The sequence below is a fragment of the Canis lupus genome, chromosome 8, assembly GCF_011100685.1.
Source record: "Canis lupus familiaris isolate Mischka breed German Shepherd chromosome 8, alternate assembly UU_Cfam_GSD_1.0, whole genome shotgun sequence".
Taxonomy (NCBI): Eukaryota; Metazoa; Chordata; class Mammalia; order Carnivora; family Canidae; genus Canis; species Canis lupus.
In genome coordinates this window covers 28,478,949-28,503,750 of record NC_049229.1, presented here as the reverse complement: position 1 = coordinate 28,503,750, position 24,802 = coordinate 28,478,949, and the positions used below count along the sequence as shown (strand labels likewise).

The 24,802-nt window shown below is 39.0% G+C and overlaps 2 protein-coding genes across 3 annotated transcripts in view; one reads left to right on the top strand and one right to left on the bottom strand.

Moving 5' to 3' along the window:
- Window positions 1–9,494, top strand: part of NID2 (nidogen 2) — a 61,036-nt gene extending 51,542 nt beyond the window's left edge. The window contains exons 14-21 of one of the 2 annotated variants that reach the window (XM_038544712.1): window positions 1,373–1,594; window positions 2,199–2,368; window positions 4,860–4,989; window positions 5,457–5,628; window positions 6,104–6,261; window positions 7,486–7,609; window positions 8,421–8,533; window positions 8,827–9,494. In XM_038544712.1, coding sequence (XP_038400640.1) covers window positions 1,373–1,594; window positions 2,199–2,368; window positions 4,860–4,989; window positions 5,457–5,628; window positions 6,104–6,261; window positions 7,486–7,609; window positions 8,421–8,533; window positions 8,827–8,837 — 1,100 coding nt within the window. In that variant the 3' untranslated portion in view covers window positions 8,838–9,494. Of the gene's footprint in view, window positions 1–1,372; window positions 1,595–2,198; window positions 2,369–4,859; window positions 4,990–5,456; window positions 5,629–6,103; window positions 6,262–7,485; window positions 7,610–8,420; window positions 8,542–8,826 lie in introns of those variants that run through there. The other variant, XM_038544713.1, reaches the window with a different exon arrangement.
- Window positions 9,495–9,598: 104 nt separating this feature from the next.
- Window positions 9,599–24,596, bottom strand: RTRAF (RNA transcription, translation and transport factor). The gene is made up of 8 exons (XM_038544714.1): window positions 24,431–24,596; window positions 22,727–22,851; window positions 20,598–20,697; window positions 15,789–15,875; window positions 14,834–14,922; window positions 12,309–12,377; window positions 10,050–10,098; window positions 9,599–9,931 (listed from the first exon to the last, which is right to left on the bottom strand). The coding sequence occupies exons 1-8, from the start codon at window positions 24,489–24,491 to the stop codon at window positions 9,777–9,779; spliced, it is 735 nt and encodes a 244-aa protein (XP_038400642.1). The 5' UTR covers window positions 24,492–24,596; the 3' UTR covers window positions 9,599–9,776.
- Between the last annotated feature and the right edge of the window lie 206 nt (window positions 24,597–24,802).

Genomic DNA, 24,802 nt, shown 5'->3' with positions numbered 1-24,802 from the left:
ACAAACAATCCAATCATGAAATGGGCAAAAGACATGAACAAAAATCTCACAGAGGAAGACATAGACATGGCCAACAAGCACATGAGAAAATGCTCCGCATCACTTGCCATAAGGGAAAGACAAATCAAAACCACAATGAGATCCCACCTCACACCAGTAAGAATGGGGAAAATTAACAAGACCGGAAACAACAAATGTTGGAGAGGATGTGGAGCAAGGGGAACCCTCTTGCACTGTTGGTGGGAATGTGAACTGGTGCAGCCACTCTGGAAAACTGTGTGGAGGTTCCTCAAAGAGTTAAAAATAGACCTGCCCTACGACCCAGCAATTGCACTGTTGGGGATTTACCCCAAAGATACAGATGCAATGAAACGCCGGGACACCTGCACCCCGATGTTTCTAGCAGCAATGGCCACAATAGCCAAACTGTGGAAGGAGCCTCAGTGTCCATCGAAAGATGAATGGATAAAGAAGCTGTGGTCTATGTTTACAATGGAATATTACTCAGCTATTAGAAACGACAAATACCCACCATTTGCTTCAATGTGGATGGACCTGGAGGGTATTATGCTGAGTGAAGTAAGTCAATCAGAGAAGGACAAACATTATATGGTCTCATTCATTTGGGGAATATAAAAAATAGTGAAAGGGAATAAAGGGGAAAGGAGAAAAAATGAGAGGGAAATATCAGAAAGGGAGACAGAACATGAGAGACTCCTAACTCTGGGAAAAACTAGAGGTGGTGGAAAGGGAGGTGGGCGGGGAGTGGGGTGACTGGGTGACGGGCACTGAGGGGGGCACTTGACGGGATGAGCACTGGGTGTTATTCTATATGTTGGCAAATTGAACACCAATAAAAAATAAAATATTCCCCTGGCTATTCGATCAGGAACCGTTTCTAAGACACATGGTTGGTCTCAAAATAGCCCTCTCAGGTGGTAGGTCCTGGAGCTGGAACCAAGTGGGAAAGAATAAATATTGTCTTTAAGCATCATGCAGGCCACTGAGTTCCCAAGGAGGGTCCCTGCTGAGTGCTCTTTAAGCAGAGGCTCTGGGCCCTGGCAGAGTGGTCTCCATGGGTCTCTCCTGGCCTGAGTGTGTCTTGCACCCCTGATCTTACCTCCTCTTGCTCTCTACTGATTCGGCTCGGCCCTGATGACTAATCCTCCCGGCCCTGGATATTTTCTTTCTCTAGATTCCTGCCGGGAGCTACTTAGAGCACTTTACTGCAGCGGCCCAGTGTCCAGGGGCCTGGCTGAAGCCTTCTGAGCAGACACTAGGAGGGCGGGAGGCCAGGTGCAGGGATCCTCAGCTACATGCTGCATTCTGTCCTTGACTCACCATCAAAGGCTTTTTGTCCCCATCTGCTCAGAGCCCACCCAGAGGCCCCAGACGGTCTGTGAGCGCTGGAGGGAAAACCTGCTGGAGCACTATGGTGGCACGCCCCGGGACGACCAATATGTGCCCCAGTGCGATGACCTGGGCCACTTCATCCCCCTGCAATGCCATGGCAAGAGTGACTTCTGCTGGTGTGTGGACCAAGACGGCAGAGAAGTGCAGGGCACCCGCTCCCAGCCAGGCATCACCCCTGCATGTAAGCAGCCCCCAGGGACAGCCGCCCCCTCCGCCCCAGTCACCTCATCGGCTCTGCAGGGTTTCGGTAGGGAAGCTGCCAGCTGTGGGTGACAGTGGGGAGGGAAATGAAGGGTAGAGTCCGTGAGAGAAGTCACTCCTACACTGTTGATTTATAATCTAGTCTACCCGAGAACCCAATTTGGATTTAGTGTTTGGTTTTGTCATTAGCAGTTTCTGTAATTAGAACATCTGGAAGTCAGTTTAACATGCAGTTACTCCTCCTCCCTAGCCCAGGGTGAAAGAAGACACGTGTCGCCCCGAGGGCCCAAAGAAAAGCGGACACAATACTGGCGGTTTTTTTTTTTTTTTTTTCCCCTCAAGAAGAAAAAAAACCTTTTGCTTTGTTCTGAGGGAAATGTTTCGTCTTCCTCCCTAGTAATTGGCAGTGTTTTACATAATCCTTGGGGGGAAAAAACCCTTAGAAATTAGAATTTCTTTTAAGGAACATCTGGAACACATCTGTCTAGGGTAAAAACCTTTTGATGTTTGTGGAGGTTCTGCTATGTGGAAAGTAACTTCCCTTCTCCCCACTTACCCTTGATTCCTTTCCTCTTCCACGGCAGGTATACCCACCGTGGCTCCGCCCACGGTCCGGCCCGTGCCACGGCCTGATGTGACCCCTCCGTCTGTGGGCACCTTCCTGCTCTATGCCCAGGGCCAGCAGATCGGTCACTTGCCCCTCAATGGTACCAAGCTTCAGAAGGATCTGGCCAAGACCCTGCTGTCACTGCATGTAAAGTGGACTTCTCCCGTGGGGGTGGGACCGCACAAGGCTTTCAGATCCGGGCAAGGGCCTGGGGTAGAGGGAGGTCCTAGAGGATTTCTGGGCTGTAGTCCGACTTCAGGAGTCTGACTCTGCTACCACAGCAAATGGGGGCAGTGTTGCCGGGAGTCACACTTTACCAACCAACGCTTTCTCCCGTGGTTCATGGGGTTTCAGATATGTGGAAAGGGAATTTCAGAGTTGTCAGGATACTGAGGCCATATGATGATCCAAGATGAAATTAACAGAACCCAAGCCCCAGGGTTCTCTCCATGCTAGACCTTTCCAGAGGGTCCAACAGGTCCAGCTCAAGGGTGTGGTTTCTGTGGTCAGTTGAGAATCCCAAGTGGAAACAAATTCACCAATACCTCATTGTTGCAGCCCCCTCCTTTCCCATCCCTCCCCCCGTTTGGCTCTGTGGATCAGTCTCTTCAACTCCTTCACAGAAAATCTGGGTGAAGGGGAATGCTGAGAAAGGAGCAGACAAGCTTTCCTAGATGCTTGTTGCTTCCTGAGCCTGCAGGATCCCTTCTGCCAAGGCACTCCATTTTGGAGGAGGGATTTCTTTAAAGGAGAAAAGAGAAGGGAGTTCACCAGAAAGGCACAGACATTTATAAAGGAAAGCTGTGTGATTCCATTTCTAAACCTCATGCAGCAGGTACTCGCTTACCTAGAATAAAGAATAGTATAACCCATGTCTGCCTTTACTTAACAAACTAACCCCTGGGATCCCTGGGTGGCGCAGCGGTTTGGCGCCTGCCTTTGGCCCAGGGCGCGATCCTGGAGACCCGGGATCGAATCCCACATCGGGCTCCCGGTGCATGGAGCCTGCTTCTCCCTCTGCCTGTGTCTCTGCCTCTCTCTCTCTCACTGTGTGCCTATCATAAATAAATAAAAAAAAAATTAAAAAAAAAACAAAAAACAAAAAAAAAAACAAACTAACCCCTTATCTGATTCCAAAAATTTAGAAGCAGCCAGTATTCAGAGGAAGATGTGTTTAAGGTTTAGGTTTTGTAGTCATGATTTAGGTTTTGTTGTAGTCAGCAAACACTAGCATGCTGTTTTGTAAGTTTCCCTAAAAGATGTAGAAACTCAGAAATTGTCAACACCTCAAATCCAACTATTCCAGCCAAGTCTGATGGCTGCACTGCATTTCTGAATTTGCCTCTCCCAGGGCAAGGTCATCGTGGTGGTGGTAGTGGTAGGGGTGGAATTGAAAGAGAATGGAACATGAGTTATAAGCACATCTTGGAGAAATTTACTTAATATGATTTATTCTTCCAAGAAACTTTGAAGTCAGTACAGGGGTTAACGGATCCCATGACTCCCTCAGTCAATGGAAACCCACATGGATGTACACTCCTGCCTGAGACAGAGGACTTTTACTTTTCAAGTAAAACTGTACTTTGACCTTCAGATCCTTCCATATACACTGCCCATTTTTTTTCACAGGAGCCAAATTCTGTTTTGTTCAGTATTTTTTATATTGACTCCTCTCCCAGAGGCATGTCAAGCCAGCCCCAGGAGGCTGTGTTAGGCAAGTCAGGACCTGGTGTGACCTCAGGGACAGCCAGATGGCCCCTAGATGTTTGCTTTGCACATCTGTTGGGTTTCTCAGACCAGGAGTCTGAGTTGGAAATTGAATGAAGCAAGTACTGTGGAGTTTTGCAAAAAAGTATCACAGACTCAGCATTAAAAAGAAGAAGAAGATTTATTTAGCAATAACAAAGGGAGGACCTCCCTAGCCAGAGGTTTGTTGGCCACCCACTCTCCAGTTCCTTAACTCATCCTAACTGGAGACTTACATAAGAGTACATCCAAAAAGTTTGCTTCATAGTTAAAAGCAGAAATATAGGGGTAAGCGATTACACCTCAAGGGAAAGATTATATTCACAGGGGAAGGGGGAGTAGATTTTGTCATTATATACTGGGGAATTTTAGAAAAGCTGTTTCAAAAGTGCTGATGCTGATCTCATTTGGAAGGAGTAACAGTTTTGTCCGTGTTTCCCCCACCCCCAGGTAAAATATTAAGAACTTACTTTGCTGAGACTAATGTTTGTCCTTTAATCACTAAAGGGGCTGATAAAATCATTTTATTACTGCTGGCAGTAATAGTGCTTATTGAGCACTTGGTCCAGACAAATGAGTGATTAGGACACTATACAAGAATTTATGGTACTAAGTTTTAGAGCAGCACCATCAAGTAGGTATTCTTATCTTCATTTTACAAATGAAGAAACTCAAGGACAGAGAGGTTAAGTTATACAGCTGGTCAGTGGCCAAGCCTGGCTGGGACCCCAGAAGTCGCCTCCAAGCCCACTTGTGTCACCATGCCACTTGGCTGCCCGTATGACTGTATTACAGGTTGCTCACTACAGCCATGTGTGAGACAGCTGAGCGAGAGCCCCAGGGACATGCAAGGAGTCCTAATTCTTCCAATTTCATGTTTTGGTCCATGAAGGGCTCCATAGTTGTGGGAATTGACTATGACTGCCACGAGAGGATGGTGTACTGGACAGATGTTGCTGGGCGGACAATCAGCCGTGCCAGTCTGCAACCAGGAGCAGAGCCTGAGACGATCATCAATTCAGGTCAGCAACTTCATCCAGAAGACACTTTGTTCTTCATTTGGTTCTACTAAGTTGAACAGGAGAGGTTAAGTGCCCCAGGAGTCACTTCACTGAGTGGTGCAATACCAGTCCCTCTGTAAACACGCATTCATAATGTAAGAAATGATAAAGGGATCTTACTGTGAGCCTACTGAGGAATAGGGCTCTCCGCAGAAAGGGCTAGCGCTGAGCACTCGGAGCCTGGCCCCAGCTGCTGCTGCCTGGCCCCAGCCCGGAGTTGTGCCTGCTGCGGTCCGGCTGGTGGCTGTGTTGGCCTAGAGAACTACAGGTGGAAGAACAAGTAACAAAGGTCTGTTTCTCTATTAACCTGGTTCTTATAACTGAGATCCTCTCAGAACTTGGACTTTTCAAACATAGTAGAGCGCTCTGCTTCAGGTTGTTCCCTTTTCATACCTGCAAATACTCCAGTCTTGTTGTTCTATTTTCAGGTCTGATAAGCCCCGAAGGACTTGCCATCGACCACTTCCGTAGAACAATGTACTGGACGGACAGTGGCCTGGATAAGATAGAGAGGGCCAGGCTGGATGGCTCTGAGCGCAAAGCTCTCTTCCACACGGAACTGGTGAATCCTCGAGCCATTGCTGTGGATCCAATCCGAGGGTCAGCTGGGCTTCCTGATTCTCCTGCTACCTGTAGATCCTAATTTGAAGCCCTTGGATTTTAAACGCCGTGTGAGGAGGATCAGAACAAGAGTGTAAAGCTCCAATGCATGAATATAACAAGATCTACTAGGTGTAAACACTGTTCTAGGCTAAGACAGAGTCTGTTCTTTCATGGAGCTCACATTCTAGAAGGAAGACAGTAAACTAATGAATAAAATAAAAATTATTTATTTGTGGTATGATACATAGAGAATTCAGAGACTATGTGAGAGGGACTGGGGGCTGATACGGATCAGGTGACCAGGCCAGGCTAACATTTAACCTTGAATGAGGCGGGTCTCCTTCAGTAATGCATTAGGAAATCTTCATGTTGAAGCCACAGGTTTATCTTCATTAAATGGTGAAAGTAACCAAACTCAGACTCTGACACTTACTTCTGGCCTCATTTTCACTATATTTAATTTATCCCACAGCAACTTGTACTGGACAGACTGGAATCGAGAAGCTCCTAAAATTGAAACGTCTTCTTTAGAAGGAGAAAACAGAAGAATTCTGGTGAATAAAGACATTGGACTACCTAATGGTTTAACCTTTGACCCTTTCTCCAAACTGCTCTGCTGGGCAGATGCAGGTATTACTGGTGGCAGGCAAACACAGAGCTCTTCATTACCATGGGTGCCAGCACTCTACCACAGATTTTACAAAACCAAATCTCATCATGTAGAACTTTTAAATTTTTAACAGTATAGTCCAGAACTACTCATTTAGTTGGTGTATAAACTTGTTAACACTTTGTATTGATACTTATAATCCTTCCTGGGGTTTTGGGCGGGGGCGGGGGGGCAGTGTCTGTGAATTAGGTGCTATTTGAGGGCTAGTTCTATGTCCAACTCATTTTTGTACCACTTGCCCTTCCCCACACAAGCACTTCGTATATTGTTTAAAGTAAAAAACTTTACCTGCTGTTGAAATTGACAAACCTAGGTAAGTGAACAAGAGGTTTTCTTTTTTTTACCAGTAAGAACATTTTAAGTATCTGTTGCTTTACCAGTCAGTAGGTTATTAATGCTGAGGAAACTCTTTGGAAAGTGACATGTCAGGATGGCCTTCAGGAATAAGCTGGGGTTGCCGAAACTCAAGGTCTCGCTTTCTGTAGTGTGATTTCCTCACTGGAACAACTGACCAGATGCTGTATGTCTACTTACATACTAAGGAATATGAAAATATCCATTCTTAAAGAATTTATAATCTAAGCCAGTTGGTCCAAATCAAGTTATTTTTTCTAATGTTACATTGTAAAAAACTATTTGAAATTTAAATCCAGGTTCAGTAAGAAACTGATTAGGTATTGCAAAATTTTGAAGACTGCTTCCTTTACACTGAAAAATACAAACCACGTTACCATTTTAACCATGTTACCATTTGACTTTCAATTTGTATCTAAAAAAAAAAAAAACAAGTCTTTAAGAATTTTGTTAAAAGGCATTATACACTCCTTACAAAAGGCAAGTATTTATCTAGATGTTATGTTTACAACTTATGAGGTGATACTTGAAATTAATTAGGGTAAAGTTTATGTCTAATGTCCTACTTTGGGAAAAAAATGCAATCCTCTCTTCACAGGAGTCCAAATTCTAAAAACTAGAAGGCTATTAAACAAACTGAAGACTGAAAATAGAATAGGAAAATTTTAATTTTTAAATTTTAACACTGCATTGGGAATAAAATATCTTATTCCCTATTCTACCTGTTTCCTTTCAGAAGGCCCCTACCTGCCACAAGTATTTTTGGCAAAGGAGTTTTCTTTCCTCATGGTATGAAAGGATCTCATTTTCCCTTTCTGATGTTTTAAAAGGAACCAAAAAACTGGAGTGTACACTACCTGATGGGACTGGACGGCGTGTGATTCAGAACAACCTCAACTACCCCTTCAGTATTGTTAGCTATGCAGATCACTTCTACCACACAGACTGGAGGAGGTAAGCCTGACTCACACTAGCCAAGCCTGAAAAAGCAAACTGTTCTGGAAGACACACCACCTGTCTTCCCTAATGTCACTAATGACTTTAGTAATTCAGTGGAGAGCGTAAGTTTTCATTATTTCTTAATTAGCAGATATCATTCAAGTGTTGCTGCTTTTAAAATCATAATGGTATTGCTCACATGTTGCTGAAAAGTGGCAGAGCAGATACTAAACAATCCAAAAATGAAGTGCATTAATCTAAATCTGATTTTCAGAGAATAAAAGACTACACATAAGTGGTAACATGAGGTATATTAGCTGTATGATTTAAATTGATTTTTTTTAAATGACATTATGGATATATTGTCCACCTAGCAGGAGGAGAAATACAATAATTTAGGCTAATTTCCCTTAGCCTTGCAGTCTTGATTTCATTGGCCTACTGTTGTAATAGATCCTCAAGTAAATTGTTCAGCAAAGGTTGATTTACACTAGTGGTTCTCAAAATTTTAGTGTGGCATCTGAATCTAGCTAAGGGATTGTTAAAACATATTGCCAGGTCCCATCCCATAATTACCGATTCAGTAGTTGGGAGTTGGGGCCCCAAAATTTGCATTTCTATTAAGCTCCCAGAGGATGCTGGTCTGGGGACGACCACTTTGAGAACCACTGATATAGAAAATCTTCGAATCTAAAGGAGTCAAAACACATTTGGCAAAATTTTAAAAAATACATTCTAGAAGACTAGCTAGCAGACATTCTCTATTGGAATGGACTTTCTATCCCACCTTCAATCCCACAAATTTACTCTTCCTTTCTGTTACCAGGGATGGTGTCATATCAGTAAATAGAGACAGCGGCCAGTTTACTGATGAGTATCTCCCAGAGCAGCGATCTCATCTCTACGGGATAACTGCAGTCTACCCCTACTGCCCAGCAGGTAAATAAAATGCTCAGGCTGCTCCTTTGGACCAGCAGGGTAGAGAAGGATATACCTGGTAACAGATTACACTTGGCCCAGGTACCAGCTGCTGCCACAGCGACCAGTGAGAGACACTTTGAATTAGGAAAGTTAATGGCTGATACATAGGGGTAAACTGTCTTTACTACCCTAAGTCTACCTAGCTTAACTATACACAGAAAGGTCAGTCTATGCGGACATATCCTCCTTAAAATACTTGCTGTTGCAACTGGGTTATATTCACTCACTGTCCCTTCCACCTCCCCTCACAGGAAGAAAGTAAATACAGCATCATAAAGGACTTGGAGTTTACAATCAGAATCGGACCCTAAAGAACATTTACTACAAACAAAGGTGAAGAAAGTGAAAAGGAATTGGACTTACAAGATGAACACTTTCAGTACAAAAAGACTATCTTGTGGAAAGTTAATACCTCAATCTTTACTACTGTATTTTGAAAAACAGTTACTACAAGCTTTAAAAAGTAACCATTTTAATTGTTACTTATTAAAGCAATTTTTTGTACACCTTTCTATCATATTTAAAAGGTCAAATTCAATCAACTAAGAACCAATTAGAATATGTTAAGACCCTAAGTCTAATTTTTGCTAAGGATTCTTTCTGGCCAAGAAATTAAAGCATAGGTTATCAGTATAAAGACAATCCTGAAGATACTAAGCCTTGACCTAGAGAAGGCTATGCAGAACTGGTGGGGAAAAAACCAACTTATTTAAAGATCTTTTTTTTTTTTTTTTTACCTCTACATCACTGCATTTCTATTTATATTAAAAGGTGCTAGAATGTTTCAATTTGTATCTTCTGATCCTGTAAGTCCCTGTATACTTACCCACAGAAGTTACTACATTTATAAATACCAAAGATGTAACAATTCTCAAATTTTCTAGATTACTCCAATAAAATATTTTAAGTTTTCCTATGATTTGAGGATCTGTATTGTCTCTATAACAAAGCTGGGGGTTGGCATGTATCTCAACCACAAAGAAGATGATTAGTTATATACACAAACACAATAGTCAGAAAAAATCCACTTTCCTGAACTTTATTAAAGAAAAAAAAAAACAATGATAGTAAATCTTGAGAACATAGTCAATTTTCTAGGATTCTTCCCTTGAAAATGTGACATTTGATTTCCAAACACATGCCAGAGCGTACATGGTTCCCAATTGTACTAATCAGGTGAGAAGCTGAAATCCTAAAATGTTCATCTTCCAACTTTACCCAGTCTGTGGTCTGTCTTTGGATCAGCAATAATTGCCTGAACAGCTACTATGGCTTCATTAATTTTTGTCTGTAGCTCTCTGAGCTCTTCTATATGCAGCAATCGCAGAATTTGAGCAGCTTCATTAAGAACTGCATCTATTTTATAAGAAAACTGCATTAATCAGTATTCAAGACCATTTATTGCCCATTTCTCCCCCAAATATTCATCCCCCAAATGTCTAAAAATAGTTTGAATTCAAACAAAATCACTTACCTCCTGTGTCAAAACCAAGAATGTGTTTATCTAATGCAACAGGCAAGCCCTTTAAAAAATAAAAAGGTCAAAATAGTTAAGAATCATGTTTTCTCACCTATAACTGAAAATCAACTAGCCATTCTGTTAACCCTTTTAGCTGCAGTGGCAAGGGGGCAGAGAATTTTCTCTCTAGATTTGCCTTTTGATGAAAGAATGGCCTCTACATGTAGTGGAAGCTAGTTCTGTATCACCCATTCCCTCTTTTAAGACAAGGCATACAAAACAGTAGCTCCTTTTACAGCTATGCTCTATCACTGCTGCTAGGGAAGGGCAGCTGAGCAGGGCTGCTGCTGCCCTACTTTAGCTATAGTTGGCAGCAGAGTACAGGGCAAATGGAACAGGATTATTTTTAATATTTCTGTGCACATTATCTTTATACGAAATCTAAAATACAACCTTTTCTTCAGCTAGCATGATGATTACCAGATTACCTATATATAATTTAAACTTTCAGTAATAGCTCATTTGGAAATTTTTCTGAAATCTACGAAAATGAACAGACTCTAAACCATTTAGTTAACTGGTCAGTACCTACACAGAGATATGCCAAAGATGGTAACCATGATGCCAAACATATGGAGTTCACAGTAACAGGAACTCTGATCATACTGTATAAAATCTATACTTTCAATGTTATAAATACTAAGCTGTCACTACTTGATTCTTGCCTTATCCATTAATGTAAATCTACTTAGGCTCCAACTGCCTTAAAATAACTAATATTATCTAAGTGAAGAAATAAATGGGTATGTAAATTCAAACAAAACTAAAAACTAGAATTGCACTGAGTGGCTTTCTATGTCAGTCCTGTTTTTGCTTTGTCTGTCAACAGACCACCAAGCTATCCCTAAGGTGACCACATGACCCAAATGCTAGTTATGATTATAAACAAGAATACTTATTGTAAGAATTTCTGCACTGTATTACCATAGCATGGTACTAAACTTAGGACTTAGAGCACATAAAATAAAATTTTACTTTGCAAACAAGAGCAAAAAGATCTGGCTATGCCCTTATTTGCACTGCCTTCAAACTGAGGGCATAGTTTCGCTGAATGAATGAATGAATGATTTTATTATGCCCAAACAATTTACTGCCTGTTCTACAGTGTGGGTGAAAGAAGCTGATCTTTAATCCAATTTCCAGTGGTCTGATTCATACATAATTAATAAGCAATAAGAGCCTTTAAAACAAACAGTGTCTTTCAGGGGGGACTACACTGCCCTGCCATTAGTAACTTTTTAACACTGCTGGGCCTTGCTAAAGATGGGATCAGAGGACAAAAGACATTGGGGAATTAGGGGAGACAAAAAAGGACCAGAATCTAGAATGTCCGTTATATCCAAGGCATTCATTGCAGTTATCTATGCATAGCAAGCAGCATGATCAGACACCTCCAACAGCTGCTGCTAACCCCTGAGGACATTCTCTGCACTATCTTTAGTCAATGAGACTTTGAGAGTATTTGGATTTCTAGTATGCTTCATCTCTAACACCTCAGAATTAAGGGAAACATAGTGTTAAGACTATTCCTCAGCCTACAAATCAGGACAGAAAGGTGACAGCTGCAGTCACCTGTACCCAGAAACTTATTACTCTAATATAGCCTCTGTGCCCCCTTACTCCCTTCAATTGGGCTGACCAACTAGCTCATACGGGCCTTCATACATAGACCTTTGTCCTCAACTACCATTAAGAGCACTGGTTCTTTGATCAGACTGCCTGAGCTCAAACACTTACTACCTTAGGGATAAATTACTTTCTCCTAAGTGATGCTAGGAAATATGAATAAAATGAGGAGAGATTTCTCTGAACAAAAGAGACAGGACAAGATTTAGGTCAAAAAAGAAAAAAATTAGTAAGACAAGTTGTATCCTGTTTTTGAGCAATTAGTCAAAATAACCCAATAATACTATTTTACAAGGTAAATTCTCTTAAACATTTAACTGGGCTCGTGCAGTGGTTGTGCTGGTAGACTGTGGATGTGCTATCAGTAGCTGCTTTAAGGTATCAAGTGAGATAAGTTTTTCACTCAAAAATCGCTATAAATTGCTTAAAACCAAATTCAATCCCACTGAAATAAGCTATCCTTTTTCTGGGCAGTTCTAACTAGAATGGTTACCTTAAGCAAATACATAAAAATATTAAATCATAAGAATACCAGAAGGAACTTTCATTAATAATTATTTTAAAATTTATTAAAAAAATAACGCATACCTCTTTTGTTTGGTTTGCTTTGGCAACTGCATCTTGTGTCAGGCGCTCCTGTACCAAAATGCGAATTGCCTAAGAAACACAAAAATAGTTTTTACTTTTTACTGGCTGTTCGCCTTTTTGCTGAGTTCTAGAGAATAATGATACCCAGTTTGAAGAAGTTAGAATTACCTATACCTCATTAACAAATTCACCAATAAATTAAAAACAAAACTGCTGACAGAAAGCTTTCACTCTTAATATTTTATAATGTGGAAAGATGTTCATAAACAAAACAAAATCATCCCTCTACAGTCAATGGAATCAGACTATTGTGGATCATTACAAGGACTCTATTATAAGCATGCTCCAGCATAAATGCACACACAAACTCTTGACACAGTGGGTTAGCATATAATACGCACTGTCCTTGATTTTTTTCACTTAATTATGGTAAAATGTTTTCAGATCTCTCATACGACATTGTTTTTCTTCATCACCAAAGCATTTTATTATGGCAGCTACAATTGAGAACATACATGCATGCATGTACCTAAGCAGATACTCTAAAAAATAAGATTTTTTAAATGGAATTTTAATTAGTGGATAACAATTTTAACTCAAGTGCAAAAACTTAAAAATATCATTAATGCAAGCCAAATGCTACATTTAAAAAGAATCATTAAAAGAAAAAAAAGAATCATTAAACCAGTCTTTAATAGGGATCACGAATTTATTCATCAGTCTAGTTGCCAAATAGTATATCAATTCTCAGTTGGCAAACCTATCAAAATGTTTTCCATGTTGTCATGGGCTGTTTGAATGCTTCTTAAAATAACTCCAAACATGCAGCTTAGAATTTTACAAAGTTTTAAAAGATTTTTATTTATTCATGAGACACAGAGAGAGAGGCAGAGACCCCGCAGGAGAAGCAGGCTCCCTGTGGGGAGCCCAACACAGGACTCGATCCCAGAATCCCAGGATCATGTCCTGAGCCGAAGGTAGATGCTCAACCAATGAGCCACCCAGGTGTCACATAATGCTTTTTATTATGGCTGATTTATACTTTTTCCCTTTGGGTTTTTAAAGTCTAACAAAAGCACCCCAAATATGCTAGTCTATTTGTCCTCTCACTCAGTTGATGAATAGAGGTGACATGGCCACTGCAGAACTACTGTTCCAAAGCAATTTACATAATGGCCTGAGTAAGGAACAAGCCTTTGAAAGGGCTAAATTTCAATAAAAACAACTTATCTATTTTTAAAAGTTTTTATTTATTCACTTAAGTAATCTATACATCCAACATGGAGCTCGAACTTATGACCCTGAGGATCAAGAGTCACCTGCTCTACTGACTGAGCCAGCCAGCTGACCCAACTTTTTGTCTCTTAGCATCCAATGTGAGTTAACATGCAGATCCAGTATAGAGAATTTTAATAATCTAGAAACAGTTTTTCTCTTATTACAACTGTCATTTAATACACACAATTCTAAAAAGTAGAATTAGTTTTGGCTAATCTTTTGTGGGTAGAATGGAATTTAATTACTGAATTTAACTGCAAAGTAGATTAAGGTAATTTACCTGTATATAGTCCAAAGCACTCAATTTCTCATAAAATCAGTACTAATTTCTATAATAATTTCTAAGTCTGGAATCTTAAGTACCTTAAATATACTGCTCCCTTCTCCCTATCCTGGCCTACTGTACTATCACAATTGCATGACATAAATCTTCTGAAGTAGGAGTATGTTTTTCCTCTTAGAAGAGACCTGTTTCAAATCATTAGGTTCCCTGAACTGCAGGCATGAATTGAGTGGCCTATGTAGGATGGAGCACTAGGAAAATAAAAACATTCAGTCCTCAAAAAGATTTTGGGGTATAGGGTAGCCCAGGTGGCTCAGCAGTTTAGCGCCACCTTCAGCTCAGGGCATGTTCCTGGAGTCCCAGGATCAAGTCCCATGTCAGGCTCCCTGCATGGAGCCTGCTTCTCCCTCTGCCTGTGTCTCTGTCTCTTGTTAATAAGTAAATAAAATCTTAAAAAAAAAAAAAAGATTTTGGAGTTCATATTTTTGACCACATCCACCAGGACTAATTTGGCATTTTCTATTAGTGAATACAGATCACACATCTTTAAAAGGACTTATTAAATAGAAGGGCAGATACAAGAAAAAGAATAAACCACAAGGTTAGAGTGCCTAGATTAAAATCCTGCCTCTCTCATCTTAGACATCATTTATCTATTCTCTTTAAGTCTCAATTTTTTCATATTAAAATGAAAGGATATCAGCATCTACCTCCAGGATTGCTAGGACTGAATGAGATCATCTTTGCCAAGGATTGAGGACAGTGGCAGGCACAAAGTAAACACTTTCATGTTAGTTGTTACCAGATAATCTAAAACAGATGAAGTCATGAAATCTGCTTTAAGTCTCACATTCCTCAATATTTCAGTCATTAGCCATATATCTACATATAGGTAATTTTTAGAAACTGAAGTTTTTCTTCTACATAAAGAGTTTCTGTCAAGAATCAAGAATATGCAACTGACCTTAAGCATTACCAGGTAATCATCATGACGCTGAATCTGAAGAAGGTTAGCCAAAGCCATTACACCAGCCTTAAAATCAGGATTATTTACTATAAAAGATTAAAAATGGAAACTTATGGCTCTGCAAACATGTAGTTACATATATGTAAGCATATAAACTTACAAAATACATTTTTAATTTTCCAATAACAAAAAAAAGTCTTAGTTTTTAAAACTGCTGCTGCTAAGAGAATTGTTGGGGCACTGACGATTAGGTAAACTGATGAGATCAATGGGGTCTGTATTAATCAGCTACACTGAACAATCCAATAAATGACTAAGTTAACTCACATTCGGACTGTGCTGTCACTTTTCCGGCAGGGCACATTTATGTAACACTTAAGTAACATTTCTTTCCAAAGCTATTAAATTTAAACCAGACCCCTTCAATGGACAATTTTCCCCAAACCTTTTCTCTAAGCAGTAGCTCTAGTCTTTCTAAGCAGCTTATTTATTCTTAAGAGTAACTTGTAAATTATAGGTCACAATGAATCTATCATGAAAGAATACTTAAATTATTATAATAGAATCTTTATACTTTTAAAAAGAGAATACTTAAAGGCATCTAGAAGTGAAAATAATGAAACATTTTTACCACTTGTCTAATGTTATTAGATTAGAAAAAATATTTTATGGATCCAGAAAGGCAAACAATCACCACCATGATTATATACAAATCAAAACCCCCAAGTTAATATGAAGAGATCGAAGAATAGCATTCTAACATTCAAATATTCAGCTCTAAGAGGAGGGAGAAAACACACTGTAAATGACAATAAAAACAGAGAATAAAGCATCAAAATAAAGCATTCTTAATTTACTAAAACCAAGGAACCCAAGACTTCCTCATTCTAGGAAATAAACATTTAAGGGACCAAAAATGTTGATGATCATTTTTATGCACTTACATACTTACCATCCAAATTGATCAACGGCTCGGCATTTTTAGCTGCGTTGTCAGCATTCTTTGTATTATCGGGTACCAAGTCCTTGTATTTTTCAGCTGTAAACATAAGCAAAAATACAATTTGTAGAACTGCACCTTAAAGTAAAACAAACATTGCTTATTTATTGAATTTAACTGAGCCAAGCTGATAAGCATAAGATAACTCATCCAAACAAAATTATTTTTTGCTATAAAAAAATCCATCAGAAGACAATGCGATTGTAGCTTCCTGATTAAGCTAAAATGATTACTGACATATCTATACAAATATCTCTTCATTAACATTTCTGCAAGTAAGACTTTTTAAATACCATCTAAATTTGAGGACAGAAGGTATGCATTTACAGCTTGCTGAGAAACTTAGCAGGGGAAGAATCAGAGGAAGGTTAAGTATAGGTTACACAAGATTAAATACAAACTTGCTAAAAAGTTTCTTCCTAAATCTTTTGAATGCCATATATGGAATCCAAAAACTGTGCTTTCTAAAAAAAATCAGCGCTTCAAAGACACCATCATACAAAAATCTAATTTTATGGAGACCTGAAACTCACAATTCCAAAGGCAAGTTTTACTTACTTTTACTTGAGAAAACACTTAAAAAGACTTTACAACTCTTAAGTATTTAATAAAAATTCACTAAACTTAATGCCCCAAATGCCATAGTGTTTCTATGATTTATAAATGAAAGAGGGAAAATAAAAACATTAAAATTTCAGTCAGTCAGGGGTTACCTTAAAGGAGCTCCCACTGGCCAAACCTGGAACAGTGTAAACATCAAAATATACAACGACCAAAAAAAGATTATGGCCCATTGAGTAAAATAAGAATCCACATTTCTATAATGATTTAAATAGACAAAGATAAATTGAAGAGAAAGGAAAGCTGCTCTTTACAGTAAAAAGCCAACACATAAATGTAGAACAAATGATGAAATTAGAAAAACACCACTGGCAATCATCAACATAATAATGGACTCAGGCAAGAATAATCAAATGGAAGCTAAAGGTAGAGGTAAAGTCTGAGGAGCAAAAGCATACTAACATCATCTCAAAGTATCTCCCCACAAGATACAAATTTATTACAGAGGGGAAAATATTAATTTTACAGTGGAGAAACCTTATCAAAGTGATTAGAACATAACCAGTAAGAGGGCATATCACTAACTTTAGAAGAACACATTATTTCTGTGCTATTCTTAACAAAAGTACAAACCTTGAATCTACTTATGAAGAAACATCAAACAAACCCAAACTGAGGGACACTCTACAAAATAAATGTCAGCATCATGAGGCACAAATAATGACTGAGTAAATGTCCCAGATGACAGGACACCAAAGAGACAGAACAACTGAATGCAACACATGGTCCAGGATTGGTTGTTTTTTGCTATAAAGAACATTACTGAGACAACTGGTGAAATGTTGAGTAATAGCTATATATAACAGTACTGAATCAAAGTTAATTTCTGTACTGTAATTATGTAAGATAGTGTTTTTTTTTTTTTTTTTGAAATGTGCATCAAAGTACATAAGGGGAAAGAATCATTTATAACTTTAAAATGGTTGAGAAAAAAGGTACATATATGTCTATGTATATATAGAGAATAATGCAAATTAAGTAAAATGTTAACATCTATAAAATACAGAAATGTGAAAATTCTTTGTAATATTTTGCAACTTCTGTAAATCACCTTAATTGACAAGCTAATGAAAGGATTTAAAAAATGTTAAGGCACAAATAATAGAAATTCACAATGGTTTCATCAAATGAGAATAAAAAATTTAAATACCTTACAAGTCTGGAAAAAAGAAACATATTAAAGTAAAGCAAAAGAACAACAGCACCTCCTATTGCTAAGGGATAGTTTTACTACTTTAACCCTTTTCCAAAAAAGGGTTTGCAATTCTCAATTTTAAAATTAAACAGAAACTTGTTTTCAAGTTTAGACTTTTAATATACTTTGATACTACTTACTTTTCAACTATAATTCAACTAACATTTCAAATAAAATTCAACTATAATTTTTCAATATAAAAAAATTTATATTTCAGACATAAACTCTTAGTTTTTTGTTTTTTTTTTAACATACTAAAAAAAGACCCTGCTATTACTAATAGGTATTTGTACTTAAGAGCTACAGTCAACTGTAGGGACACACACTCATATGGCATCTACTGTTCTTGGTACCCAGGTAACCTAAACATGCAGTATTATAAAACAGGACAAGAGAAATAAAAGGGTAAAACATGAATGAACTGAAATGTGACAACTGTATTTGGGAATAGTTGGAAAACACTTTGGAAAAGCTGGGGAAAATTTTGTTGCAAATTAACAGTTTCTGCCAACTCAAACCACAACACATAAAGACTTTGCTAAAGACCCTAAAAATCAACCAATGCTACCAAGACTTGAGATTACATACTTACTAAAGGAAGAGACTTAACTATTTTTTTTTCTAAACTAAAACTGAAAGTAAAGAAAGTCTTAGAGCTTTCCTTAAGATTTCTGCCATAAGGCTTCTGAAATTTAAACTAGCAAAACACAGCTGGTTGGATGCTCTGTATCAGTATACCTAAACATTCATAAACCATATTCATCATTTATTAAAGTTGATAAGCACATCTATTGTATCTGACAAACTATGTCAGATTACTGTAGCAATAAAATCATGACTGCTCCCCTGCCTCCCCAGCCCCTAACCCCAAGATATCTATTATCCCAATTCCTGGAACTTACGATTATGTTACATTACATCGCAAAAGGGACTCTGCAGATGTGATTAAAATAAGGACCTTGAAATAGGTGGATTATACTGGATTATCGATGTGGGCTCAATATAATCATAGTATCCTTATAAAAGGGAGGCATGAAAATCAGAGTCAGAAAAGACGGGACAATGGAGCCACAAGAGAGATATGAAGATGCTATGCTGTAAATCTGAAGATAAAGAAGCCAGTCAAGGAATGCAAGCAGCCTCTAGAAGGTGAAAAAGACAAAGAAGAGATCTTCCCAGAAGGCCTCCAAAAGGAACAGGGCTGTGTAGACAAACTGACTTTAATCCAGTAAAACAGAAGTTGGACTTCTGACCTCCAAAACCGTAAGATAATAAATTGTGTCTTAAGTCATTGAATTTGTGGTAACAAGAAACTAATAGAGGTACTACATAGGAAACAAAGCTGAGTATCAGCTTACAATTTAGTGGGGCAAACAAGACATATAATATAAGCAAAGTGGAAAGTGACAAATGACCTAAAGAGTAGACAAGGTAGAGTTAAAAGCTATGAAAGTTGAGAAGGAAATATTGTTGCGAGGTGGCATTTGAGCTGGATCTTGCAAGATGAGTTGCATTTGGATGTGTAGAGCTAGACTGACATGACATAATGGCCAAGGAAAAGTGTACGCAAAAAAAAATCTAGGGGAGAAAAAGAGATAGAAACAGGAAACAGCACTCTTAAAGTTTGGCTGGGATGTCAAGTATGTGAATACTAGTTAGACACCAGTTATCACAGGTCTTGAATCAGGCCAAAAGACCTGGAGTTCCTTTTGTAGACAAGGGGAAAGCCATGGTGTTTCTGAATATGTAAGAGCTGTTCTTTGAAAACAAAGCAGAGAATTCTAAAACATTTATGTTTCAAAAAATAAGCCCAGAGGGCCTGAGGATGAAAATAGAGGTTTATGCTAATGGAAAAGGAGTTTGAAACATACTGTAATAATCTCAGCAGAAAATGACAAGAGCCTGAACCAGGGTGAAAGGAGTGGGAATGAAGATACAATGGACATCAGAAAAGATGGATGGTAACAGAATGGGAGGAAAAAGAAGACAAAGGTCCAAAAGGCTTCAAATGGGGTGCTTAGTGGCTGGTTCGGCTAAGCGTCCAACTCTTGGTTTCAGCTCAGGTCATGATCTCAGGGGTCTTGAATCAAGTCCTGCCGTGTACTCCTCACTCAGCAGGGAGTCTGCTTGAGATTCTTTCCCTCTGTCCCCACCTCCCACTTCATGGGCATTCATGCATGTTCTGTCTAAAGTAAATAAATCTTAAAAAAAAAAAAAAAAAAGTCTTCAAAAGCAGAAGATGACAAGGACTGGGAATGACAGCCCCATAAAAGACAACAACATAAAACTCAGAGAATGGAGGTAAGATAACTGGACCTTTCCTTTAGATCCTGGCAGGCCTTTCAAAATGAAATGGTCTAATGAGAAGAAACAAGAGTTTACTGGAATTTCTTTTCTTTCTTTCTTTTTTAACTGCAGGTACTAGTATTCAAAAGTTTCCAAATAAGTATCTATAATAAAACAACACGAAATATAAGCAGTAAACATATTTTGGCCTATAGTACCTATTGGCATTAGATGTACGTTTCCATTTCTTGTGAAATTACCTGCTGCAAATAACACTCTGAAATACTATCCATTCTGATACTCTTAATAATTTAACTCAGAATGCTAAGGTGCAGACTGTAAAAGACAGCAAATTTACCAAAGTAATGTAACTTTGTGAGAAGATAATTACCAGGAGACACCATTCCCAAATTCTAAAAGAAAAAATCTAAGTACCAATGAGAGGGCTGCTTTTCATGTTTTCTAATAAACGAAAAGACTGTAATTTTTGAAAAGAAAACTCTTTCCTAGACAATTTGGGAGTTGGGGGTAGAATGAGAGCTAGACATAAAAGGATGGTTACAAAAAATAAACTGTTAAGTTCCCTACATTTTAACATTCCTTTTGCCCCCACCTTTCTTCTCCCTCTCTTTAAAACACACATTCCCCACAAAACATACCATTATCTCCATATTCAAGTCTAACAGCTAAACCAAGAAGCCAGTCAATTGCTTCCTGTCGATCTTGAATCTTGAAAGGACAGTTAACATCTCTGAGATACTGTGAAGGAAAAATATCTAGTTTCATTATTACTATAATGTCACAGAAAGAAAAAATGGTAGAATTGAAAGAGATCTTAGTTTGGATCTCTATGAATGCAAACAACATTTACATTACTAAACTGTTGATGCAATTATATAACCCAAACAAAGGAAACATTTAAGTGTACCACTTAAAGAAAAAAATTGTTTCCATCATGCTTTTTAAAATTTTTGACTTTTGCAGATTCCTGGAAGGGCACCACTGATCTAGAACAACTTCGTTATTTTATAGATGAGGAAATAAGGCCTCAATATTAACACTTGTGAATAGCTACACAACTTGGATCTACGACTTGAACCTAAACTTTCTGATTCTAGGTCTGAAAACACATGGAATTTAAAACAAACAAACCTTTAAAAAGAATATACAAATAAACCAATTATTATCTAAATCTTAGCTTTCATATTATGGAAATGCCACAGCCATGTGACACAGATATAGAATGAAACCAAGCATTTTAGATGAATGCCAGAAACTATATAAAGTGGCCACTATCCTTCAAATGCGTCTCTCAGGAGCTTAAAATCTCATTCCAGGAGCAATTCCAGGAGAAGTAAAAACTTCTGCACTCCCTTTTGGGCCTAATTAATAAATCAGTACTTTTAAGCTATAACTCCTTTTCTAACCAAAAATTTTATACCCTTGCTTTAAAGAAAACATCTCATTCACATGATTTGGTCATGATACAAAAAAAACAAATCTACCTTCAAAGTATAAAAAATTATCAATATGAAAGATATTTAAAATATGTTTCATGATCTAAAAGTAATTACAAAAGTTATGCATATGCTTTAAACAATGACCTCATCATTCCAAAGAGACCAACTTGAAAGATAAATGTCTGTTTGGACTGTAAATTCCAATATATTTAAGTTATCCTATTTTACCGTCACTTCTAAGTGTTTTTCATTAGAAGATTTTTTATATTCTTCAAATAGTCTTATATGATACTATGTGTTGTCCTGCACACACAAATGGGTCATGAGGTGTGATATAAACATGTTTCCAAGTCTCAAACATATTAAAAAAACAAACACAAAGAACTTTTTAAGAGCAAAAGAAAATAATCCAGTAGTAGCAATAATGGTAGTACAGGCAGGGTAAGAAATAAAGCATATAGCAGTTGCTATGGGCCAGGCCTGGCTATATTATCACTCATTAACAATACACTCCATCACTATCACATAGGAACCACTGTTATCTCATTTATTGATTATGAGACAAGGAAGTTTAATAAAACTTGCCTGTAGTCACAGAACTAGTGTGTAACTTACACAGTTCCCTAATTCATAAACTCTCTGATTCTAACGAGAAAGTATCTGATCACTTTGCAGAAGCAAATAAAAAATTTAGTCACTTTTTGTATTTTTATAAGGAAAATATATTACTCTTCAAAGTAATATAGCTGATTAAAATGTTTAATGTAAATATTGATACCGGGAAATGTGATTTTTATTCTAATTTGGAAACAATTCTCTTTTCTGCAAAAATGTTACTACAATTAAACTAAGTCAACGGGAAAATTACTCTAGCCACAAAAATAAGATATATACACAGACTTTTTCAGGATTAGTTATAGCATACACAACAATGGACATCCGTATATGTTAAACAGAACCACAAACAAATAATCTTAGTTTTTAAGCACGTCAGTGTCTTTAACAAAGTAAGTGTGTTATTGGTACCTTTTGGGTCTAAGTAAAAAATCTGATTTTGGCCACTTTTACCATTTATAGAATAGAAACCTCATAGCGTTTCCAGACAAAACTATTTCTAACACTGAAAGCTTGTAGGAAGAGACAATATAATTTGCTTTAAAGACATAATAAAAAGTTGTATCTCTCATATCCAGTTTTTCTAACACTGATCATTACTTTTACTATCTTAAAAGAACAAAATAATTTTAAGCTTGACTGTCTTCATATAATTTTTAGAAAAGCTCAGCTCTCTGTACAGTGTACTTTTATTTAACCTTCTAATTCATTACCTTTTCAAAGAACTTGGGCCAGTCACTGCTGTGGATGTTTCTTAAATTACCTCTGTCTTCAATCTTGTAGTGTCTGATTTTCTGGTCTTCAAGCCAAACAATAAAGTTTCTAAATTCTGTTTCATCTGCAACGAAAATATCTCATAAATCACTAGAAGCACTAGATAAAACACTTCCTTCTCTACAAATAAATGGTCTTGTGGACTTTTTTATTACTCCTAAACAGTAAGTTAACTGAGCTGCTTGAAGTAGAAGTTGAAAGTGCAAGTTTTAGATGAACAGATTAGCAAATATTCTGTTCAAATTCTGGCCTGCATTCATATTCTGGCTACAGACACCTAGTGGTTGTGTGAACTTGGGCTTAAACTTCTTGTGCCTTAGTCTGATTTACAAAATGAGCATAATAATACGACTTACCTCTTGCGGTTGTTACGAAGATAAAATAAAGATAAAAACAGTGGCTGGCACATAGTTTTGCTATGTAAGTGTTGGTTATTATTCCAGTTCCTTTGGGGGGGTGGGGAGAGTGAGGGAGGACTGGGCAAAGTTAAATGTACAGCAAAGTAAGAGTAAAGTACAAGAAATCAAATGACAAAACAGGAACAGAAGATACCATTGTCATTTCCTGTCCTAAGTGTACACCTGAGAAAAGTTGATACATTTCACTTAGTCCTCTGAAATCTTTCTGAGGAAGGTAATATCCCCAATTTATACAAGAGAAAACTGAAGTCCAAAGATTCAAATCTAGATCTAAGCTCTGTTGCCACTGACCTTTTTTTTTTTTTTTTTTTTTATTAAATAAAGGCAAAGTAGAAAGACAAAATCCTATACATTGATATGCTTCTACAGGAGATCAACAAAACACCCTTAACTGCTCAGAAATCATTTCCGATTTCAAACTCGGGCTTCCCTTATGAAGTCTTGAGAACCATACAACGATCTAAGGACCCTGGGTTGTACGAGATCACTTTCAAAGTTGTAAGTCTAACCCCGGGCCAAAAACTCTGGAAGAAATGGGCAGTGGTGGGGAGCAGTTAAGCAACAATGGGGAGCAATGCTAATGCTTTTTAGAATTTTAACGCTGGGAAATCGGAAACACCTTTCCATCCACAAATCAATCGCCCTGATCGCCTGCTATTAACTTTTTCTGCACGACTCCATAAGCCTGTTGCGGTGCGTACTTACCCCAACACGGTCAGTCCTGGACCTCACTGTGCACTCTCTTGATCTCAAACTGCAGGGTGGGCTCCGCCTGCACCCCCTTCCACCCACCCCTTAGTTCCTGGCGAGCAGCGAACTAGTCTTCAAGTTACTCAGCACCTTCCTCAGATTTCAGCACCGTGCTTCAGGTATCGCCCTCTTACCCGGGGGAACCAAGTAGCTGAAGAGCTACGTTAGAAAGCGAATACTCTTAGTGTGTCTCAGAGTGTGGGTGGGGGGTGGGGGCTGGAGTTTTAGCAAGTGCCCAAAGTGGCAATGCCCAGGCAGGAACCGGTGTGTGTGTGGGGGGGGGGGCGGGGGGCTCCGAAGCCCAGCACGGGCGGCGGAAAACAGGTGCTTGGCGGCCCGGAGGGGAGGGGCCAGGGGACCCCCGCGCGAAACCAGGCCGCAGAGGGTCCCGGTGGGGAGCCCGGGTGGGGGCGCTGAGGGAGCGGCCGCCGGCGGGGTCACAGACGCGCGGCCGGCCTGCGGCCGCCGCCTCACCTTTGCAGTTGAAGCCAGCCGGGTTGTGGTAGTCGAGGGCCGTCAGCTTGCGTCGGAACATGGTCCCCGCGTCTCGCTCCGGTCCCCCGGGCCTCGGCCGGGAGAGGAGAGGCGAGGAGGTGCGGGCGGCGCAGGCACCGGCGACGCGGCGAAAGGGCGGGCAGACGCCGGGACGCTCCGAAATGACGGCGGCCCTCGCCAATCGGGGCTTAGGAAGGGCGGGGCCTGCCAATGCCCACCAATCGCGGCTCCGGTTGGGGAGGCGGGGCCACGTCGAGGCACGTCGACGCTCAAATAAACTTTATTGTCAGCTTCCTGGTTGTACAATAGGCAGAAAGCGGCTGAGGAGCCAGTTGTCTCGTTTTCCAAGGC

Excerpts from the sequence above, each read along its gene's own strand:
- RTRAF (XM_038544714.1), bottom strand. The coding sequence starts at position 24,491 with ATGTTCCGACGCAAGCTGACGGCCCTCGACTACCACAACCCGGCTGGC. Across the intron at positions 22,852-24,430 it reads GGCTGGCTTCAACTGCAAAG|ATGAAACAGAATTTAGAAAC; the intron begins GTGAGGCGGCGG and ends TTTTCGTTGCAG. Across the intron at positions 15,876-20,597 it reads ACTTGAATATGGAGATAATG|CTGAAAAATACAAGGACTTG; the intron begins GTATGTTTTGTG and ends TTATGTTTACAG.